Source organism: Ylistrum balloti, unplaced genomic scaffold (genome assembly GCF_031769215.1).
Source record: "Ylistrum balloti isolate Yb309-2 unplaced genomic scaffold, AGI_CSIRO_Ybal_v1 Utg370010, whole genome shotgun sequence".
NCBI lineage: Eukaryota > Metazoa > Mollusca > Bivalvia > Pectinida > Pectinidae > Ylistrum > Ylistrum balloti.
Genome location: NW_026782083.1, coordinates 1,690,037 through 1,711,879, shown reverse-complemented (window position 1 = coordinate 1,711,879; position 21,843 = coordinate 1,690,037). Strand labels below are relative to the sequence as shown.

The window sequence follows — 21,843 nt, the reverse complement described above, 5'->3', positions numbered from 1 at the left end:
TAAAGGTCTTTACAGCGAAACCTCACTATTAAGACCACTTTGGGGACTGGACAAAAGTGGTCTTAATAGCGAGGTGGTCTTAATAGCGAGGTGGATCAAATTGACTGCCAAGAATCGTAAATCTGTTCAAAATAAATTAAGTAATGTATATGTATATTAATCAACGATAATAACTTAAAGTCTTTTAAACTGCATATAAAATGTTGAATTTTTAAAAATGCATGTAAGACAGATAAAATTGGTGAATTGTCAAAAGAATATATATGTATATATTCCTTACTTTATATCATAATATACATGTATATTTACTATTGTAAACATTGAATAAAAGAAAACAAACAGTCAATACTAAGTTCAATTGGAATTTAACATTAATGATTCCCAGCATGAAGGACAAAACTGCTGTGTGAAACAGTTAAATTTATTATTTCATATTTTCAAATTGTCTATTGCTGTATTTAATACTAAAGTATCTTATGTAAATCGCTGCTTAGTCAAAGGTTGTTTTCCGTCCAAAGCAGGGTCATTCAAATAATGACAAATGGTCACTGAAACAGATGTGAAGTGGAATATGAGAAATCAATGGTGTTCAAACATAATTTAATAGTTCTTTTCCAAATTAAAAAATGCAGAAACATGTATATTGTCCAACTTCAACAAAGAATGACACCAAATAAGTACAAATTGCCAAATTTGATGGGTAATATATATCTTTTTCCTTCTACTTTTTATGTCCAGTCTCTGTGTAAATATTTTTCTTATAGTATGCCCTTGTTTTATTGAATTTGAGTTTGGATTATGATTCTGTATTGTGCATTCTACATCATATGGTTTCGTAACTTACTTTTGAATGTCTTTTGTTCATTTTTATCTTTCAGAATAATGTGCGCATAAAAGTGTTGATGTTTACGATAACTTTCATACCACTTTTTCGATTTTATAGAAGATCGTTTTCAATACATTCTTGTCAATAAATTTTGAAAGTGGATTTTTCTGCTTCTGTATTTTGTAAAAATATTTCAACCAGTGGGAGGTCCAGGTCAGCATTGAAATACTTAAATAACTTCAGGTTATCTCCGCCAGAAAAGAAGTCAGTACAACGGGTTGTCGTCAAGTTGTCGAGGTCTAGAGTTATCCTAAAAAGGCTCATACATTGCCTAGAAAGTATGCAATTTGATTATATACTATAGCCCGTCACCCCATCAAGTTACAAGTTGAAAGATATCACTTCATATCTCAATAATCTTCAGAAATTATAAAAAAAAAATACATATATATATATATGGAAGTCGGTATCATGCACATCGCCCAATGTAATAACACCACTTAATCTCTTGATCAATTATCACCGATTTTCTATCAAACAGAAACACCTGGATCTGCCTGTAGCAAGACATTTCAACATGCCAAGTCATGACATGACATACAGGTGGTACCCATTGACCACTGCTGAAGATGGGGTGACCAGCAACGCCTCAGTACGGAACGACACTGGATCAACCATCTCCAAACCTGCTACCCACTCGGTATGAACGAGAGATGATCTTGCTACTACCGGTCCGGTCATACATAGCTGACAGCCGGTACATCTCAAGCTACCACTGTGACATAGTATAGTATCCCCTACCTATCCGCCCCCGTTAGAAAATAGGAAGCAGACAAAAAAGGGGGAAATGTTTCTCAAATAAACGTATTTGCTCTATTTATTGCACTTTTCATTTAGTCACTATATCTGCTTTCCTTCTCATTGGAGATTGGCGCCGTTTATTAACTCTAGTCCGGAAGTAGAAATTTTCAATTTTATGAGGCGACTTTTCTAGGGCGAGTTGAATATTCTGGGGACTAATTGACCATATTCAAAATAACATTATATGTAGATATTGCGCATTAAAATTAACAAATTATTTTTTATTGTAATTACACATACATTTAAGATTTTACGATAAAGTTTCCTATCTTTGATCAAACAATTCCTCCTTTAGAATGTGGCCGAGATGTACCGGTAGACTAGTTTCCTTGGAAGGTAACGCGCAATTGTTTTCGTTGCAGTCACATACACGCTCAGTGTCTAGAGTGCAAAGCATATCAAAATCTATATAAAACATTTTTGATATCTTAATCACCAGATTACATACAACAACTTGGGATGGGTTTTTTTTCCGTTATAAAGGGCCTTCGGCGTCCATCGGCCGAAGGGATTATCGAGACACCTAAATTTACATAACCGCTCTCGATTTAGATTTATAACTTTGTATTTGTTTTTTGTTCTATGTATGTGGTGTAATTAATGTAATATTTGTGTCTTGATAATGTGACAGATCGCCTCGAAAATTAGCTGTTTAATATATTGTTTGACTCTCCTGTATCTGACTCTAAATTTGTATTAAAAGGTGTCTTTCGTACAATTTTCATGATTGCGGCAAATACCAGTATCAAATCGTGTCTTGGATGTTTAATTCTTATCATAGAAGTCTGTTAAGTTCAATTATTTAAAAAAAGTTAATACTTTACTATCCTGCAAGTTCCATGCAAAATATCAAGAGTTTTTTCCATCACCAATACAGTTCAAAATCCTGCAACTGTTGATATAGCAGTTAACAAGTAATAAGAAACGACAAGATGACATTTTATTTTTGTTCAATTTAATAATTTAAACAATCCGCAGCATCAAAAATTATAAAGAACTTCATAATCAACTAACAGGTCTTAACATGCCCAGATCAGCACAAGTGTTTGATGCTTACCTGAAATATACATTTGGATTCTGTCATTATCAAACACAGGTGATGAGGTAGAAAGCTTTATGACTCAGTTCATCATATATAAGGCAAATTCTGCATATTACATATATACTTGTGCATTATATATAAATATATAAGATGATAAGTACTGCACTATTGATGTAAAATGAAATCAACACACCTACAACAAACAACAGAAATACTTAACATGATGCTTCTAAAACAACTAACATTTAACCTGCTTAATTTTCAAGCTTGCTTGATACTAAGTTTTTATTCTAAAACTTTACAGTACAACACAAAGAAAAATCGATTCTAAACTAAATCAGAAAATGCTCTGTTTCTGAAAGTCTTGGTGTAAAAAATAGCATACAAATGTCAAAATCAACAGCACCTAGTATCTAACACTACGATTAAAATTAGGACTTGGAGGGCGAGTATAAGATAAAGATCAATAGCAAAAATATTTATAGCCAAGGGTACCTGATATGTGATGTTAAAAATTGTCCAATCTAACTGTGAAGCTAAAGTGTATTACAAATAAATAGATATTTTTACAAAATTAACTGTTAAAATATATTCAATTATCATTTCAGACTTGAACTTGAATTACACACACAAACATAAAATGTGTCATTTACATACAAGTTTGCTTTTCAGATAAAATCAATATCATAAAAAGTGATTTTACTTTAGAAATTCAAATACAGAGAACATTCACTGATATTTAAAAACCCCGTATCACATACATAAATCTGAACGGAGGACTCACGACTATGTAAAACAGACCTAAAAACTAAAACAAGTATAATAGTTGCATCCCATTTTAAAACTGTTTTACATGTGTATATATAAGTAAAATTAATCGTATCCTGCAATGTCATAAAATTCAAATTTAAAATATACTGGTAATGTCTGCACTAAAATATTTAACAATAACAAAACAAAAATAACTTAACAACATCAACACTTTCTTTTCAAAAGGCCTTGCTTAAGAAACATTCACATAAACATGATTTGCTAAAAATATACGATTTTAGCTTATGGTTTCAATATTTCTGCCATTTCACAATGGGTGAGTATTTCAAGCATACATATAATACTTCAATACAAAAATAAATACTTTTTATATACATTTAGCACAGTCCTTGTCATTGACAATCACTCTTTATACCAAGTTCAACTTATTATCAGGAGTCACACACCTTCATCTGGAACTCTGTTCGATGCTGCATTGGTTTGCTTTTCGTTCTCATGTGGCACTAGAACGATTTCCTGTCGAATGTGTTCATCCACCTCCTGTTCAAGGTTTGCATTGCGTTCAACAAAATTATCCCATGAATCATTGTTGGTGTCGGCCATCTTTGAGGTATTGTGGGAGGTTTGAATTGTGTCAATAGTACTTGGAATGTTTAGGTCAACATTATCAATGTTGTAAATCTCTTGGAAGTTATAGGTGTTGGAATTGTTTTCATCCCTGTAGTAGTAAGCTATGGTTGACTCCATTTCATTGGATATGTGAAGGCACTGTTCAAATGTATCAAAGATGAGCTGACAAGGTACCTGGGAAGACTGTAGCTGCTGTAGATCTGTACTAATTGACACATTCTGGCCATTCCCTTGGGACTGAAGTTCTATTCCATTCAAATCCATGTGCTCCATTCGGCCCTCGAGGTCTTGTATAGAATGAATGGAATTTGGACGGTCAGTTTCAAAATCGACAGCAAATCCAATGTTGAGGTTGCGGATAATTGGTTCTTCAGGGACTGGTAAGAAAGGATCATTGGATGCAAGAGCTCTCTCAATGTCACCTCCACTAGGGTAATTCACCTCTGTTATGGCCAGCTGACACGTGAATCTGTTAAACAATAAACAAACTACATAAATACTGAACTGTATGATCTTGAATTTCATAACTGTAAATTCATTCAAGGTTTAGCTGTAAAACTAGAGATATAAAGCTGAGATCAACACTTTATAACAGACATTATTTCCACGTTAAAACCACTCGTTACAGAGCAGATGTCAATGCAAGGTTGTATAGGGTCAGAAACAATATAAGCCTTTGTTTTCCCCTTATAAAAGTACTAAGGCATTGTCGTAAGACTCTTTCTCTTCATATCAGAGCCTGTGTTAAACCCTTTTACCATACTAAAAATGACAACCACCAACTGGTGAAGCTTTCTTCTTCCATTTACTGGTATAAATTTGAGTTTGAAAAGGTAAAATGTCTCTGTATTAATTCAGAGTGAAAAATAGACACAAGACATCCATGACAGTGGTATTGACATAGCTGTATGTAGTGTGGATGGCAATTCTACTAAACAAAGGTCATGTCTATATTAAAAGGTGACTGTCACCCTTACCTAGCTGTGTACTTTCTGCTGTGTCTAGATAGGTGGGATAACAAAGCATTCAGGAGTTCTCTCCCTTCTGCATACAAAGTACGTACATCATGAGGCAGGGAAGGTAAGTATCGAAGTGCTCTGAAGTACAAAAGTAAAGCGGTAAATTTAAGATTCCATTGAGTTCCGACAAATATGTACCTTACTTTATTATCAACTACAAGCAAGATGTAATAAAGGAATTGGTTAGTTTTTCATTTAATCTTTATCTCCTGTATAACATACTAAGGACATATTACTGTCCTTGCCAAACAAAATAATTACAATGACCCCACTTACTCATATAAAACATAATAAACAACAGACCCATAGGGCCTGTATTGCTTACACTGCCTTTGGACCAGGTGAACTAAAAATTGACTGAAAGAACTTTTCAGCTACAATTCAATCATTATAGTTGATTTTCACATCAATAAGACAATTTTTTTTTATTAATTTCATATTTCTCACAATGCATTTGGTATATGTTTATTTACCTAAGTGTGTAGGTATAAAAGATGTCAGCAGGCAGTAACCAGGGTGTACCCATAGCCAAAAGGAGACGAAAGGCTCGGTTCTGTCTTACACAACTGATCATACCTGTGTTCATGGAATCAGATGTGGCCTGAAAAGCTGAAATACAAATATCTCATATATACATGTGTTCTCAGATCACTAAATGAATCATGTAAAATATTTCCTTGGTAACAAGATTCTGTGAATGTTGTTACATCCATATGAATTTAGCAATCTGGGCCAGGTGAGCTTAAAGTAAAATAAAAATGAAATAACTTTAAATTGTCGGTGTATAAGGAAAAATATTTGAATTCAATTTCAAGTATCACTGTTTATTGAAAACTTACTAAATCATCATAAATGGTTGCTAACTACCATATATATCACATATATGATGTTCTTTCTGTGATACTGATCTAGTATAATTATGACACCTGAACAATGGTGTAAAGAGAATTATGACCAGCCTTGGGTCACAACTGTCCAGGTAACTTGTTCCTACCTTGCTTCCTCTTTGGAAACCAAAGGGGTCAAGTCCCTTATACAACTGCTACCATATTTACTGACAAAACACATGAAGTAGCCTAAAGCTATTTCAAATCAATACTGTGTCTATGTATACAGCCTGCTATAGTAACTACAATTTCTACCTGCCATCTCCTGAATTAAACAAATTCCTGTCCATCATCAACTTTATCTATTGTAAGATAAGGCTTTTCTACCCAATTTCATTACCTTTTCAACTTCCTGGTAGGGAGGAATGATTGTTTTTGTTTAGTTTTTGCATTCCAAATATCTCATTACAATTTTTTTTGTATATCTATTGTTGTTTGCCCATGATTGACATTTGGCAGTGTGTCATACCTTCAACTACTGAGGGAGGCAGTGTGTCTATCAGTGCAACCTGGACCTTCCTTTTACAGTCAGCACATCCTTCATCCTCCTCATGGTTCCCCTCACACACACCATCTATATCATCTTCAGAGGTTTCTTCTCCTGAAGAAGATTTATCTTCATCTTCCAATAGGTCTTCTGATGTGGATTCTAACATGCCCTTAGATACCGAAATGATTTCAGATCGAACACTTAGATGTCGTGTACATGATATCAGATCTAGGAAGAGAAAACAGAACAGTTCTGAAAACATCACTTGGTATCACACTGGCTGATGTAAGTATATCACACTGTACATGATGTCAAAGTGATATTTTGAATCTTGATTTGATTTACTTTGTGTGAAGCATCAAAGTTCCCACATTTATAGCAAGAGACGCCCGTGTTATATTGAATTCCCTGATATATTTTATTATCCATCTTTTATGAATTTAGTCCACCAGTATCTGAGCATCCTATCTACTTATCTTAACACCAGGAAGTTTTACAATCATCACAACACTTAGGGATTTTGGCTATAATTTCTATCTTTGTAAAATTTCACAGAAAACTTCTCAGAAATTCATCAAAACAGCTATACCAAGGTCAATGAAACACTATTTATACATGTTAGATGTCCCAATAGCTGTCTGTAGGCAGCCAAAAGTACCAGTATATGTTACAGATGGGTGAGAAATTTAATGTGGTGATTGTTCATGTGGCACATGTGACATCGTAAACAGCAGACAAGTACACATGTACCTAATCATTTGATCCTACTTTTTTAAATACCTGTCATTGTGTCAGTGATTTATTTTACATTTATGGTACTTAACAATAGATATCATGAATGATTGATCCTACTTTTTTAAATACCTGTCATTGTGTCAGTGATTTATTTTACATTTATGGTACTTAACAATAGATATCATGAATGACTGTTTTGAGGCAGTTTTGCACGGAGGTATATGGTGTACAAGAGAGAAATAAATTCACTGGACTTTGGGGCTGTAGTATAATCTTACCAACACCAACGTAGAGTAACGTAGTGTGATGAGATGGCGACAATACCATAGTGAAAACAATGCAAATTAATCACCTTGCCCTTCCATACCTATATCAGGTTGCAACAATATACTTTCTTAAGAAAGTTGATTCAGCTAGCTAGACTATATCTAAACCTGGTTACAGATGTGTGAGAGTATATGGGCTATCTTGACCCTGTTCAGTACCTTCCTGCAGCACAAAAGCATTATGTAACCAATACACTATAAAGGTTTGACTAAAATACAATTTTGAACATATTTAATGAAAATATTCTTGGTATGTTTAAGTGTCCTTTGTTAAAGAAGGCAGGGTGTTCTGTGTGTCTCAAGAGATAGGTACAAATTACCTACATATCATATTCCATCATTTTAGACTAAAATACCAACTTATGAAAAATTGTTTCCAAAACTAAAATTTCTAATGAGAAGTGATGATAACATTATAGAATATGTACTCATTATACACACTTACTGTTTCTCTGTAAGAACTTGAGACAATCATCAAAACCCTCCTGGCACATATCACTGAGAATTTCGGGATGGGGTGGAAACAGAGCCCGACTCATGCGATATAGATTGTCACCCGAACATTGGAAGCTAGTGTTAGCCAGTGTGATGTGCATCAGATTGGCGGAGGCATCTCGAGGACATATGTCACTTTCGCCACAAAATGGTGAAACTGTGATAGTCTCATTGTTTAGCTGAGGGATGTTGTCACTCAATCCACCATCAACATACCTCTGCAAAGATAGAAAACTGTCATCATATGGTGAATGGGCAATGAGGTTTTTACATAGAAATCACATAAAAAACAGATCAAACATAAATAAAAAATACTTTGAAATTCAAAGATCAATTGTATTTGTATCAAAGATCTGTTTTGTATCAAATATATGTCCATCTTTTGTCATATAAAACTATGTTGTCTGCATTAGGATAGGGCTACAAGTACAAAATACATGTACTTAATTTTTTTTGTTTATTCTAATTTGTTGTTTTATTTAGAGGGGTGGGGGGTTTAAACTTAACACTGAGAAGAAATTCTTGACAATTGCAATCCTGGAATTCAGTCAATAAGTATATTTACCACACCACGGAATGAAGGTGGCACCAAACCGGAGTACAGTGGGACAAAAGCACTGGTCAGCAGAGCCTGAAACACACATAATCAATATGTAATGAGATGTTTCGACAAGAAAATTCTGCTTTGATCAATACATTTCTTTTGTTTAATAATACACCTCATGATGTGTATATGCCATTAAATTGTACAAATAAAATTATCAATTAATTACAAATATAAAACATGTTATTGTCATCTATCTAATATCTCATTTGTGTTGAATTTGAATCGGATTATACCACTTTTAATGAGTAAAACTAGTATTAGTAACGAGAAAAAAAAATCCAGCACAGTATGTTGTTATTGAATGAGCTGTACACCAATAGTTAACATACGCCCCTTGATCACGTATTTACTGTATATATTATACAGATCATATCATTTGCCATTAATTGAGAGTCAATTAGCATAGATTAATGATATCATTACATATATTTACACCTATTTAGCATTGATTACGCATACATGGTTTTGTACATATGTAAATAGTTGATGGGGCATGATCAGGACTGGCAACAGGATCAATTATATGAGACATGATGCCTCTGAATTCAAAGACCACCTGCGCTGAATATATATATACCAGGTATATATACATATATACATCCATTGGCACACTTTTCATCTTTAATTAGTTAACTTTTTTGCTTTAAGTATGAGCTTCTTTTTTCATCATTTATTTGAAAAAAAATATATACATGTATATATATATAAGTAAATTAATTTGTAAATAACCTGAACATTTACCAATACATGAACAAGATTATGAAACAAAGATCTGATTAATTTTCAATTTGATACAAACCTGAATTAGTTCATCTTTGGACTCAAACTCTGACACAATCACAGCCTTTCTGTCAGAAACACGAGTTATGGAGATATGTAATCGTCCAGATGTAATCTTATGGGCATTTTCTGGTAGCACTTCATAAAGAGCATCTCTTAAAATACGGTTGATATCAAAACTTGGGTGCAGAGGTCCTAAGGAGTGATGCCTGGCCTTGCTGGCTAGTCTTAGAGTAAAACTTGTACATTCACCTATAAAAGTAATAAGGAAAAATGAATTCTAAACATGTATGTAATCATATACATGCATAACCAAATTATAGATGAAAATATCACTATTTGTATATTTAGATATGTAATTCTAGAAAGTCTGCACATGAAAACTATGTATGTTCACAGGGCTCTTGATCTGCCAGATTTGGGGCCGAATGCAAAATAGTATCTTTTTTTCCCAATTTAGACCCCAAGTTTTCCCAATTCTAAGGAAAATGCCGCTATTTTTCCCAATTCTAAAGGCCCGGGTCCCAGTCTCAAAATGGGGTGTGAGAGCCCTGGTTCATCTTTATACTATTTACATGATATACCTATACTCACTCTGGCTATAAATAGCATCAAAGGAGATGTTTTTCATGTGTTTTCCAAGCTCATGAATTTTTGTTATATTTTTTATTACACAGATAATATGACCTAGCAGAGCTGCCTGGCTGCTGGTTCCCATTGTTTACACTGTGAAATCATGACTTATAATGGTGATAACTGTCAAATATTTTGTGACATCATATGAAAGAATTTTAGGCTAAGTTATATGATCTTGAAATAAACAGAATGTTATGTTTGTTTCTATGTCATATGAGATAAAAGTAAAATTTGTGCACGTTTCATTATACCTTGCTACTTTACTTCTTTAAGTTTCATAAAGACCACATGAATGGAAACTCATAGATCCTCTATTCATATCCAAGACTTATTATATCACGTCTTTTAAAATTAGAACAAATACTGTATTTGACTTAATAAGCACAGTGTTCCCAAAAAAACAAAAGGGTGTGCTTAATTAAATCATGCACAGGGAAAACATAACCTTTATGTGGCTATAAAGAACTGAAAATTGTATGGGCAGATCATGAAGAATAAAGATGGGGATGCGCTTATAGGGGTAAGTGCGCTCAATAAGTCAAATATGGTAATTTAGAGTTAAGAAAAATATCCTAAAATTCATAAACAATTTGGTTAATTGCTGAATTGTATAATTCAAAGAAATTCAATTACTAATGAGTAATGACAAATTCATCATAACCTATCATATTTTTAGAATGCATTTGCTTTGTTTAATTCTATATAATCATTGTGTCATGGTCTTGTTTTTGATCACCTACAAATGTTTGCACACTAAATAACAGTCTACCTAACTAGGTTCTACCCTTGGACAGGTGTTAATAGTGTCCTGTTACAAAGGACAGCATTCTGGTGACAGCCTACATGTCTACTAAACACAACAGGAGCTCCTACTGTTAACTATAAGGAGGGTCTGGGTCGATAATTAAGAGGTTTCTAGAGTAAGGTTCAAATAAAGTTCAATGACAATGACTGTTATGTAAAAGTATTTACAGTGTGTATATATGTACAATTGTGTGTACTATGAATACGGGTCCTGTATTAAAAACAAAATCACAGATTGCCAGAACCCTTCAGACTAGTTTTCACTAGAGGGATTTTCCTGTAGATCATTCTCATGTTCATGTACAGATACACTACTCCCTCTATATTACACTAGTCAACCATTCAAATTGATAGGATTAACAGCAATCAGTTACATATTCCAACAAATTGTTTATCGAACCATGGCTTGTCTATTGTCACTAAGCAATTGTGTATATTTCAGAGAATACATGCAAGTTATAATGTACAACTTGAATTCCAAGCTGATTCAGATTGAGAAGAGCTACCTTTTGAGATTAGTTGCTAAATATTGTGTAATATCACTGTTGTTTGTGCTTAGTAATGCACCATTATCTCTCTGAATCTATCTATATATATATCATATTACGCACATAACAAATGGACTTTGATTTCAAGAGGTCATTTGCATGTCAGGTCACTCCAGATGAAGAGTGTACAATAAATAGAACACAAATTATAAAGTGACACATTGGACATATATTTTGACCCTAACCAACATTTAAGTCCTTGATAATGTACAGCCAAGCCACGTTGAAACGCCTCAGGTACTATAATGTTAGAGTGGCCACACTGACCATGGTAACACCAATAGGTCAAGTGCCAAGTTTACATAACATGCAATTTTGGAACTGACTATAACACACTGACCTACTTCCTCACAGCAAGTCTATAGACCACGTCATCTTTAATATGAATGTCGCGATTTTGATTGATATATATATTATACATACCTAGGCAACAATCACACATCAAACAACAGGCTACAATTGCCCCAGCACTAGCTCCTCCAAACTTCACGCTGTCCACCAAATGCGGGACATGCTGTTTTAAACAGCTCGCGACTCCAACATGGTAGATACCTAAAAATCCACATCCAGCAAAGGAAAAATTCATCCTTTTATCCACCAGACCTTTTCACACAACTACTCCATGGGTGATATAACGTTTGTATTATTATATTGTTAAGTCTTTAAATTCAGTTAACAAATTGATCAACAATATGACAGCAATCAACTTGGGACGTACGTTTGCTTACGAGGTGTCCATCTTGGTTTGTTTGCCCACGTGACTCGTGATTTTATGACGTAGCAGGCATACCCCTACAACTAACAACTTGATTGGTTCAATGATGTGTGGAACGATCTTTGACGTGACACACCCTCAAAATTTAAATACAAAGCTTAATCTACTTTCGTTTTTATCACTGACGCAAAGTATTAATGAAAATCTGAGGACTTAATAAAGATTAACAAAACAGAATCATTCTAAATTATATCTACTTTTTCTTCTGTATCTTACTTAAACATTAGTGTAATAGGAATATTAAAGAATAATAGTTCAATTTATCAACGGACTTAGCGTTAGATATACTGACAGAGGAGGCTAGTACATGTACACCGTACTCGTTGAATTATGGTTAACCTGAATAGCATATGTAGGAGAAGATCTTTCAACAGAATCAGACATGCTGTACAGATAAGTTATACACCTGCATGAGCTAAATTCACATTGGAAGGTGCGTGTGCTAGTAAAAATGGACTGGTTGGTTATCTTAATCTAAAAAAAAAAACAAAACCAATCATTATCGAAGGTCGTTAGCAGTATTAATTTATAGTTCATTGGTATTGATATTTAATTACACATTTTCCCACTTCCTCAGTATTGCACAATATTGTTAGAAGGTTACATGTAGGGTCAATCTTCGAGTCTATACGAAACACCTTGTTCAACTAGAATTTACTTGCACACGCCCTTATCTATACAGTTTGGAAATGTATTTAGACCAAAGCGGGAAAGAGTGCATGCCAAGCAATATATTATTTCCTTTTCAAATATATTTGAATATTTTAGAATGAGAATTTTTTTTTGAAAATCACCAAACAGGTACAAATTACTCGGAGGTGCAAATAACTTGTCATAAACACCCGACATATTTACATTTGTATGCTTGATTTTTCAAACATCCGTGTTCCAGATTTTTGTATTTAGTTTACGTATATTGAGCTGCGTCAGTTGGATGAAGGACTGCTCTGAGAGAGAGAGAGAGAGAGAGAGAGAGAGAGAGAGAGAGAGAGAGAGAGAGAGAGAGAGAGAGAGAGAGTTGGAGTTGCCATTGCAGTAATATCATGTACGGTACTCTCGATGACATTGTTCAAGAGGTGTTGCTTATTTTTATTGGATTGACGGCTGATGTTTAATACCCCGAGTGGAACTGGGTTTTGTTTTAAGTATATTTATTTCTGTTAACCATCACTGGTGTGGATTAGTACAGGTTATAAACTACCATCGCCGGGCATTGTCCAATCGACATGGTCGATTCTCTGGCGACGTGAGGGGGTGCTCCCCTCTAAACTACCGATTGCGGTTCATACGAGTTTGGCTATGAGCATTCTGACAACCTGTGGGAAACCATTGGCCACAAGTCCTTTGTGTTTCCATCTGACTTTCGTCACAAGCACCACACATAAACGTTTTAGTGTATTTACTTAAACCGTTTGTTAATTTCAATATCATTACACTGCAGTATCACAAGTAAGAGATAAATATTAGGATTTTTTTTGTTGGTTAAGTCAGAAAAGGTCTAAAGAAAAGGGGAGGTAATCAATAAGTCAGAAAAGGTCTAAAGAAAAGGGGAGGTAATCAATAAGTCAGAAAAGATCAGTTATTGCATGATCATCTCTTTCATAGGTAATCATGATAACATGACCATGAAAGGTCATCTAAAGAAAAGGGGAGGTAATCAACAAATTAGTAATGATTAGGACAATAATACAAATGAAATGGTAAACTTTAATTAAAATATCTTATATATGATTCACAAAATTCCATTTCAAATCCTTGATTTTCAAAGATTTTACACAATTTAGTTATAAAATGTCCTTGTCAAGAGTGTTATTCATTCTCCGTTTTTTCTGTTAAAGTATGTAATCTTTAAGTTAAATTAGTAGCGTTTTAATAAAGATGCTTTTTTATTAATACATCATTACACTACCTATGATATATAATTAACAATATATGTTAATTAAATCACCAAGGTGCCTAATTGTTAAATAAAACAATCGCACGAACTCGCACTACAGGCTTTGTTTATGAGGACCTTACATTAAAATGGAGTATATCAGAGAGAGAAGAGAGAGAGAGAGAGAGGGGGGGGGGGGGGGGTTGTTGCCATTTTAAATATATGAAAAATTAAGAAATAGACTATAAAAGTTTGTCTGACAAAATGCTTTTTAGTCATCGAAAAATTAAATCAAATGAACAAGACAAAACTAAATTTCTCAATCCATGTTAATTAAACGTATCTGCCTTTACTCATTACAATACATGTCATAGTTCACAAGCGGGGCCGAAACACCTGCACAAGATATGAACCATAGTGATATTCGCTGTGACCTATACGATAACGGCGGTGATATATTACGAACTTGTTCACGTTTTTATACATGTGGATCATCGACCTGGATGTATATATATATAATGACAGTCCTGGTTTAGGGCCCCGCAACAGAAGTAGGTGTTCTGTAGAAATAACGCTGTTTGATTACAACGTGATTGGATTTGACACCATTTCACGGAGCGCAGTAGATAAACAACTTTACGAAGGAACCAGGGACGTACAATATCTATGTTATATATATATTGTACGTCCGTGGAAGTAACGTTACTCTTTATCTGTCGTGTTTCTTTTTATCTTATATTGTCTAATACTGACCTTACACTTGTTGTTTAAAATCAAATAAATGAAATGAAATAAATCTGAATTTGAAGTTTTTTGATGACATGTTAAGGATAAACTTGAATCGACAGTTCGTTTTTTATCACACGAATTCTTGAAATAAGTTGATAGCAATATCACCCCTTTCAGAGCAGAGAAACGGACCGGTCAGTATAAGCACGGTTATGTCCTTGGGAAAGACCCTTTTCCTAATTGCTCTGGAAGATATAAATGGGCCTCCCGTATGTTGTTCAGTGAGGTTCCCGCTAAAAACTACATTTAGTGAGTCCAAGCCTCAATATTCGTACAAACAAATCCAACAATACGCTATTAGCTTCTTTACTTCATTACTATTCCCAACTATATGTATCTTTATATATACGTCATAAAGTCTAAACTAGTATATAATATGATGGAGGGAGAACGCTCTAGTTGTTGTGTCTCACCAGGGCAAGTTTGAATGATATTGTCTTGGTGTTTGAGACAGTACTGTCTTTTTGATGGTTAAGGTCAATGGCAGTGCGAAAAAAACTGTACTATCCTATGACTTGAAGCTGGGCGTATTTGATGCTCGTTAGTTTGCCTGTTGGTTCTGTTGTTGTATAACTTGTTCTCATCTAGAAGGTGACATAACTTACTTGGATTGATCAAGATTTTACATGGCACATATTTAGATGAAAAGCCATTTTCTAGTCAGCATTCCGTTGAGCTAAAAGGTCTGGTTCCTTCTTTAACCCTGCGACATCACTGAATATTACTATTAGATGTTACCACCGGACTGGCGATAGTGTCATCCGCGAATTGGCGAACTGTAGTACCCAGACCTACTGACATACCATTGATATAATACAAGAACCATGTTGGGCCGATTACCGAACATTGTAGGACCCCAGTCAAGACATTCGCATACTCTGACCATACCGTCTCAAAAAGAACAGTCCGTTTCCTTTCTGATAGATCTTCAATCCAAGTGGTAACCGACTGATTCATACCATAGTGTCTCAGCTTATGAATAAAGAGCGAAGACTTAACTTTATTTATAAAAAGTTCGTGATGAGTAGGTCTGCGTGCCATTTTCTATGTTGTTGATTACGAGAGTCGTGCTGTAGGGGATATAACATAGCATTGGCGTCGGCATGTGTTATATACATTTAGTTAATGAAATAGTGCGATAATTTTCAAGTATAAATGTATTACCTTTTTTCTTAAAAGGACAAGACATAGGCTAATTTATAGTCAGATGGCACATTTTCCTCAGTAAGAGATCGCTGATAAATAACAGTGAGGATAGATGTTATTTCATCGGCCAATTTTTTTAGGATCTTCTCTTTTAAGTTGTCAGGATCAGCTGCCTTTGTGGGGCTTAGAGTCTTCAGAAGTTTGACATTATCTTGGACTATTATGGTAAAGTCAGGCATGACAGAATATTGGAGTCTAAAGGAGATTTTTCATCTTTTTTTTTCACTCTGAGAGGGAGTGATGTAGAGAAAACAGACTGGATTGGCTATTAAATACCAGGGCCTTGCTGAACAGGTCAGGTACAAGTTTCCCATTTTGTTAAAGAGAAGATGTGTCATGAAAACCAGGTTTCTTGTGTTTTATATAATTCTGATCTCACTATGATCAGAACTTACATCTTACTGTTATTTTCCACACTTCTCTCTAACTCCAGAACATATTTTCCCTGCTATCCAATAATTTGTTCCTTCTCTTAGACTGGTGCTAGAACTATCCAATTAAAGAGGATTTTATATTTTCAAATTTTCCTGATCCATCAGAACATTTTGTATAATCACGCTATCCATATTATAGCTTGCTGATTTTTAACTCAAAACCACAAATCACCTTCACATGAAATCCTTGTGCATATTGTAATAGATAATGACATACTGTTATCAACACTGAGTCAATAGATCACTGACACAGGTACAGGGAATTAATCAGAATATAACGGGAGATTTCGGTATGGGGCTGCAACGGTTTTTTTAAATACCTCTTTCTGCTTGTTCGAATGGGAAGTATACAGAAAGTCAGGATTGCATGACTTCTCGTCACGTGAGATTTAGTAAGTAATTCAGTAATTGATTAAGTGGTAAGTGTACCTACCAGTTTTAAAAACAATCGTCCCTCACACCCTCACACTATACTGTACACACCCTCTTTTTGCATGTGATGGTCAGCTCCCAATCTAGGTAAACTAATCTTTTTGCATATATCTGTTGGAAATGATGTGCTTTAGCACTGACAGCGATTGTTAGCCATTCCCAAGGCTACGTATCAACTAGATGGTATTCTGGTCCTTAATATGTGTCTGTAATCTAGTAGTTGTACTTGTTACTTAACATGCGGGATAGCGTGGACATAGTTGTACACATGGAATGAAATTAGTAGCGATTTAATCAAGGCGCTTTTTTATTAATATATCATTATACTACCAAATATAAGAGAGAGAGAGAGAGAGAGAGAGAGAGCAATATATAATCAGTCAATACGCCTGAAAACTATTATCGTCTCAATTGTTCTAAAAATGATGAAATGACTGACAGATATTTGCATTCATGAATGCATGTGATTTAATGAGCTTTTCAAATTCTTGAAGATAATGAGATAATAATATTCATAGAGTTACCATCGTACTGTCACAGCAGTATTTATATTGCACGGTAATGCAAATGTGAATCAAAGGCCGTAACATCGTACAAGGAACGTGTCAAAAACTACGACATCTTCTGAAACGAGATGTGAAAGTGATCGGTGAAATATACCACAAATTTTAACCTATCAGGCGAGATTGTAAACGACATTCAAGGATGATACAATATAACGGCAATACATCAGACTCAAAGAAAAATTAAAGGCAACCGATAACATTGTAACAACATACAACACTGTAGTACGAAAGGCAACACGAATTGAATAACTATGTATCATACAACAATGTAGTACGAAAGACAACAGGAACTGAACAACTATGTATCATACAACACTGTAGTACGAAAGACAACAGGAACTGAACATACAACACTGTAGTACGAAAGACAACAGGAACTGAACATACAACACTGTAGTACGAAAGGCAACAGGAACTGAACATACAACACTGTAGTACGAAAGACAACATGAACTAAACATACAACACTGTAGTACGAAAGACAACAGGAACTGAGGAAATGACATATAGGAAGGGAAAACAATAACTGAGGAGATGACATATAGTAGGTAAGGCAACAGGAAATGAGGAGATGACATATAGTAGGTAAGACAACAGGAAATGAGGAGATGACATATAGGAGGTAAGACAACAGGAAATGAGGAGATGACATATAGGAAGGGAAAACAATAACTGAGGAGATGACATATAGTAGGTAAGGCAACAGGAAATGAGGAGATGACATATAGTAGGTAAGACAACAGGAAATGAGGAGATGACATATAGGAGGTAAGACAACAGGAAATGAGCAGATGACATATAGTAGAAAAGACAACAGAAAATGAGGAGATGACATATAGTAGGAAAGACAACAGGAACCGAGGAGATGACATATAGTGGGAAAGATATCAGGAACTGAGGAGATGACATATAGTAGGAAAGACAACAGGAAATGAGGAGATGACATATAGTAGAAAAGACAACAGAAAATGAGGAGATGACATATAGGAGGAAAGCATCAGGAAATGAGGAGATGATATATAGTAGGAAAGAAAACAGGATATGAAGAGACATTGTTGTCATAGCAAAGACAATAGGTTTTAAGGAGACAACATAGCAATATAACAGAAACTGAACAGAAAATATCATTAAAGCAAAGACAACAGGAATTGAGAAAACAACATTGTAATAGTGACAGTAGGAATTAAGCAGACATTGAACACACAACATCGTAATCGTAAAGACAACAGGAACTGAGATGACAACATTGTAATAGGGAAAAAACAGCAACTGACGGAATTGTAATATAAACGCGACTATACAAACGACAAATATAACTAACAGCAATGTGGTTTGAAAGACACTAGGAACTACAGAGTCAATATTACATAAGGAAAAAACCAGGACCAGAGGAAACAACGTGGTTGTGATCGGAAAGACAACATGAATTTAGGGGAAAACATTGAGGAAGGATAAACAACAGGAATTGAGGGGACAACATTGAGGCAGGATAAACAACAGGAATTGAGGGGACAACATTGAGGCAGGATAAACAACAGGAATTGAGGAGGCAGTATTGTTATAGGTAAGAAAACAGTAACTGACAGCATTGTAATATAAAAACCACTTGGAACTACGGAGAAAATATTGTAAAAGGTCAAATAGACCTGAGGAGACAACATCGTTATAGTAAAGACAACAGGGCATGGACAGACAACCTCGAAATAGAGTTGTGGTAACGCATAACGCACCAAAATTATCTGTGGGCATCGTGTTTACATCGTCCGCACACAAGTCATTCAAAGCATATAATGCACAACTTTGCGATAGGATTCCACATTACGAATTGAAAATTAAACAGAAAACTCGTGTAGGTATGGCTAAATAGCGAGCATAGGCTTATTAACTACCGATCAGTGAAAATAAAGTTCATTTTGTAACTGGCAGTTTTCAAAATAACACTTTATCCTGCGTTTATTAATCTTTCTAGCGTATAGTTAGACACCTCTGAAAGTGGCAAGTGGTCTGTCACTGGCTATATTTCGCATGTAACAAACACAACGCTTGCAATTAACGTGAGAATATATTTTGCTTTTAGAATTGTACAAAAATGAGAATAATACAGACGTAATGAATATAACATTTCCTTTCTAACGGTATGAGATTTTATATGATTCATTGCCGAAAAAAGACACATTCATTTTATGTTAAAATGTATAATGTATATATAGTGAGTGTCTGTACTCTAAGAGTTATCACGTGTGGCACTTTGTAAACAAAACACTCAAAATTATGTATACGAGTAAAATTATTCAGTCTGAACCTGATAGATGTACATGTGTCTAACTTACAGGTTTGTGGCTTAATTAGGAAACATACTTAGCTGCACATTTATATATTGTATACTAAGAAAATAAATAAACTCTATCCCACTCTTATCTACTTACCTCAGCTATTTCTAAATTTATATCAACTTGGGAGACAACATTGAAATAGGAAAGGCAACTGGAACTGAGTGGACAACGCTATGATAAGAAAGACAACAGGAAAAGAGAAAAATATGACAAAACAAATAAAACAAGCAATGGAAACACAAACCTACTCGGTGAGATATTAAGACACTACAACCAGATTTCAACAGTGGTGGGAGTAGAAATGTTATTAACACGAACTGTCAAGCATCTCATCGGTTCTTCGGAATTCTGGTTCCAATCAAATTTAATTAAACAGAGTGACACACTTGATGGCACATATAATATGTTTTTACATAGCGATTAAATCTACAATCTACAATCTAAAATGTTAGAAAAACACAAAACAATAAAATTCTTCATCAATTTTATTTAATCAACAAATCTTATATATTTCATGAAGAAATTTTATTAGATAGAACTACCACACTATTGCTTACGGCAAACTCACATTGTAACATTCTTACTGATAAAAGTTTTGTCAGATGATAGTTGTGGGATCTATTATATTAATTGTTCTGATAGCAACATTGAATCCTAAACAATAAAATTACTATAAAATTGTAGAACTATCTTTAGAAGTAATGCCGTTAGATTTATTTAAACACACACAACTGACTACATACATCCTATTTAACATGATACACATATTCAATGACGTAATGTGAACTTGAACACTAAATGTCTGGACAAACAATTTGCGTCTAAATTGTAAGTTAAATATATATATATTATTTACCCTCAAAATCAGCGAAATGATTCAATTCAATAATCATGGTAAATGTATTTATGGAAATGTACTGGAATTAATCAAAATCAGACTAGCTGTTAGGCTAGCTATAATTTGTAAAAAAATGTTATAGAGCCCGACTTCAACTATCAATGCAGACATCGTCAACTAGAATGTGTACAGCAAACTTTGAACTGTTATTAACTCAAAATCAAATTATAATCAGTAGAGTAAAGTTTGAGTTGTCAGTAACTCAATCACTAACTGTAGTGAGCAGAGTAAAGTTTTAGTCGTCAGTAACTCAATCGCTAACTGTAGTGAGCAGAGTAAATGTTGAGCTGTAAGTAACTCAATCGCTAACTGTACTGAGTAAATTTTGAGTTGTTAGTAACTCAATTGCTAACTGTAGTGAGCAGAGTAAAGTTTTAGTCGTCAGTAACTCAATCGCTAACTGTAGTGAGCAGAGTAAATGTTGAGCTGTAAGTAACTCAATCGCTTACTGTACTGAGTAAATTTTGAGTTGTTAGTAACTCAATCGCTAACTGTAGTGAGCAGAGTAAATGTTGACCTGTTAGTAACTCAATCGCTAACTGTAGTGAGTAAACTTTGAGTTGTTAGTAACTCAATCGCTTACTGTAGAGAATAAATTTTGAGTTGTTAGTAACTCAATCGCTTACTGTAGTGTGCAGAGTAAACTTTGAGCTGTTAGTAACTCAATCGCAAACTGTAGTGAGTAGAGCAAACTTTGACTCGGTATTAACTTATAAACACAAATTATGCTAACTGCGATTTGTAATGCTGACTGTATTATGGGGACAATGCCTGATGGTTGAATACTTACAGTCTAGCAATTAATATGGCACCTTTGATGTAAAAGTATAACGTAAATAACTATAGACTTGTAGAACATTGACACTGGGTACTATTTGACTGGTTAACGTAAAATAACGAGAAAGCACACCATTAACTTGTACCGAGCTTTGTGTCTGTAACATATGTTAGTAACCATAGAAACATATCGTAATGATATAATAAATTAACGGTATCTTCCAGAGTTTATAAAGACATAGTTAACTATGATAAACCTGTGTGTCTCACGGTAATATTTGTTATGTATATCATAATCAC

At 34.4% G+C, this 21,843-nt stretch overlaps 1 protein-coding gene across 1 annotated transcript; it reads right to left on the bottom strand.

Moving 5' to 3' along the window:
• Nucleotides 1-2,625: 2,625 nt before the first annotated feature.
• Nucleotides 2,626-12,196, bottom strand: LOC132548373 (patatin-like phospholipase domain-containing protein 2). Its single transcript, XM_060212234.1, has 8 exons — nt 11,881-12,196; nt 9,489-9,721; nt 8,648-8,713; nt 8,033-8,300; nt 6,506-6,754; nt 5,623-5,758; nt 5,108-5,227; nt 2,626-4,599 (listed from the first exon to the last, which is right to left on the bottom strand). Exons 1-8 carry the CDS (start codon nt 12,041-12,043, stop codon nt 3,939-3,941), a joined length of 1,896 nt encoding a protein of 631 aa, XP_060068217.1. The 5' UTR covers nt 12,044-12,196; the 3' UTR covers nt 2,626-3,938.
• Between the last annotated feature and the right edge of the window lie 9,647 nt (nt 12,197-21,843).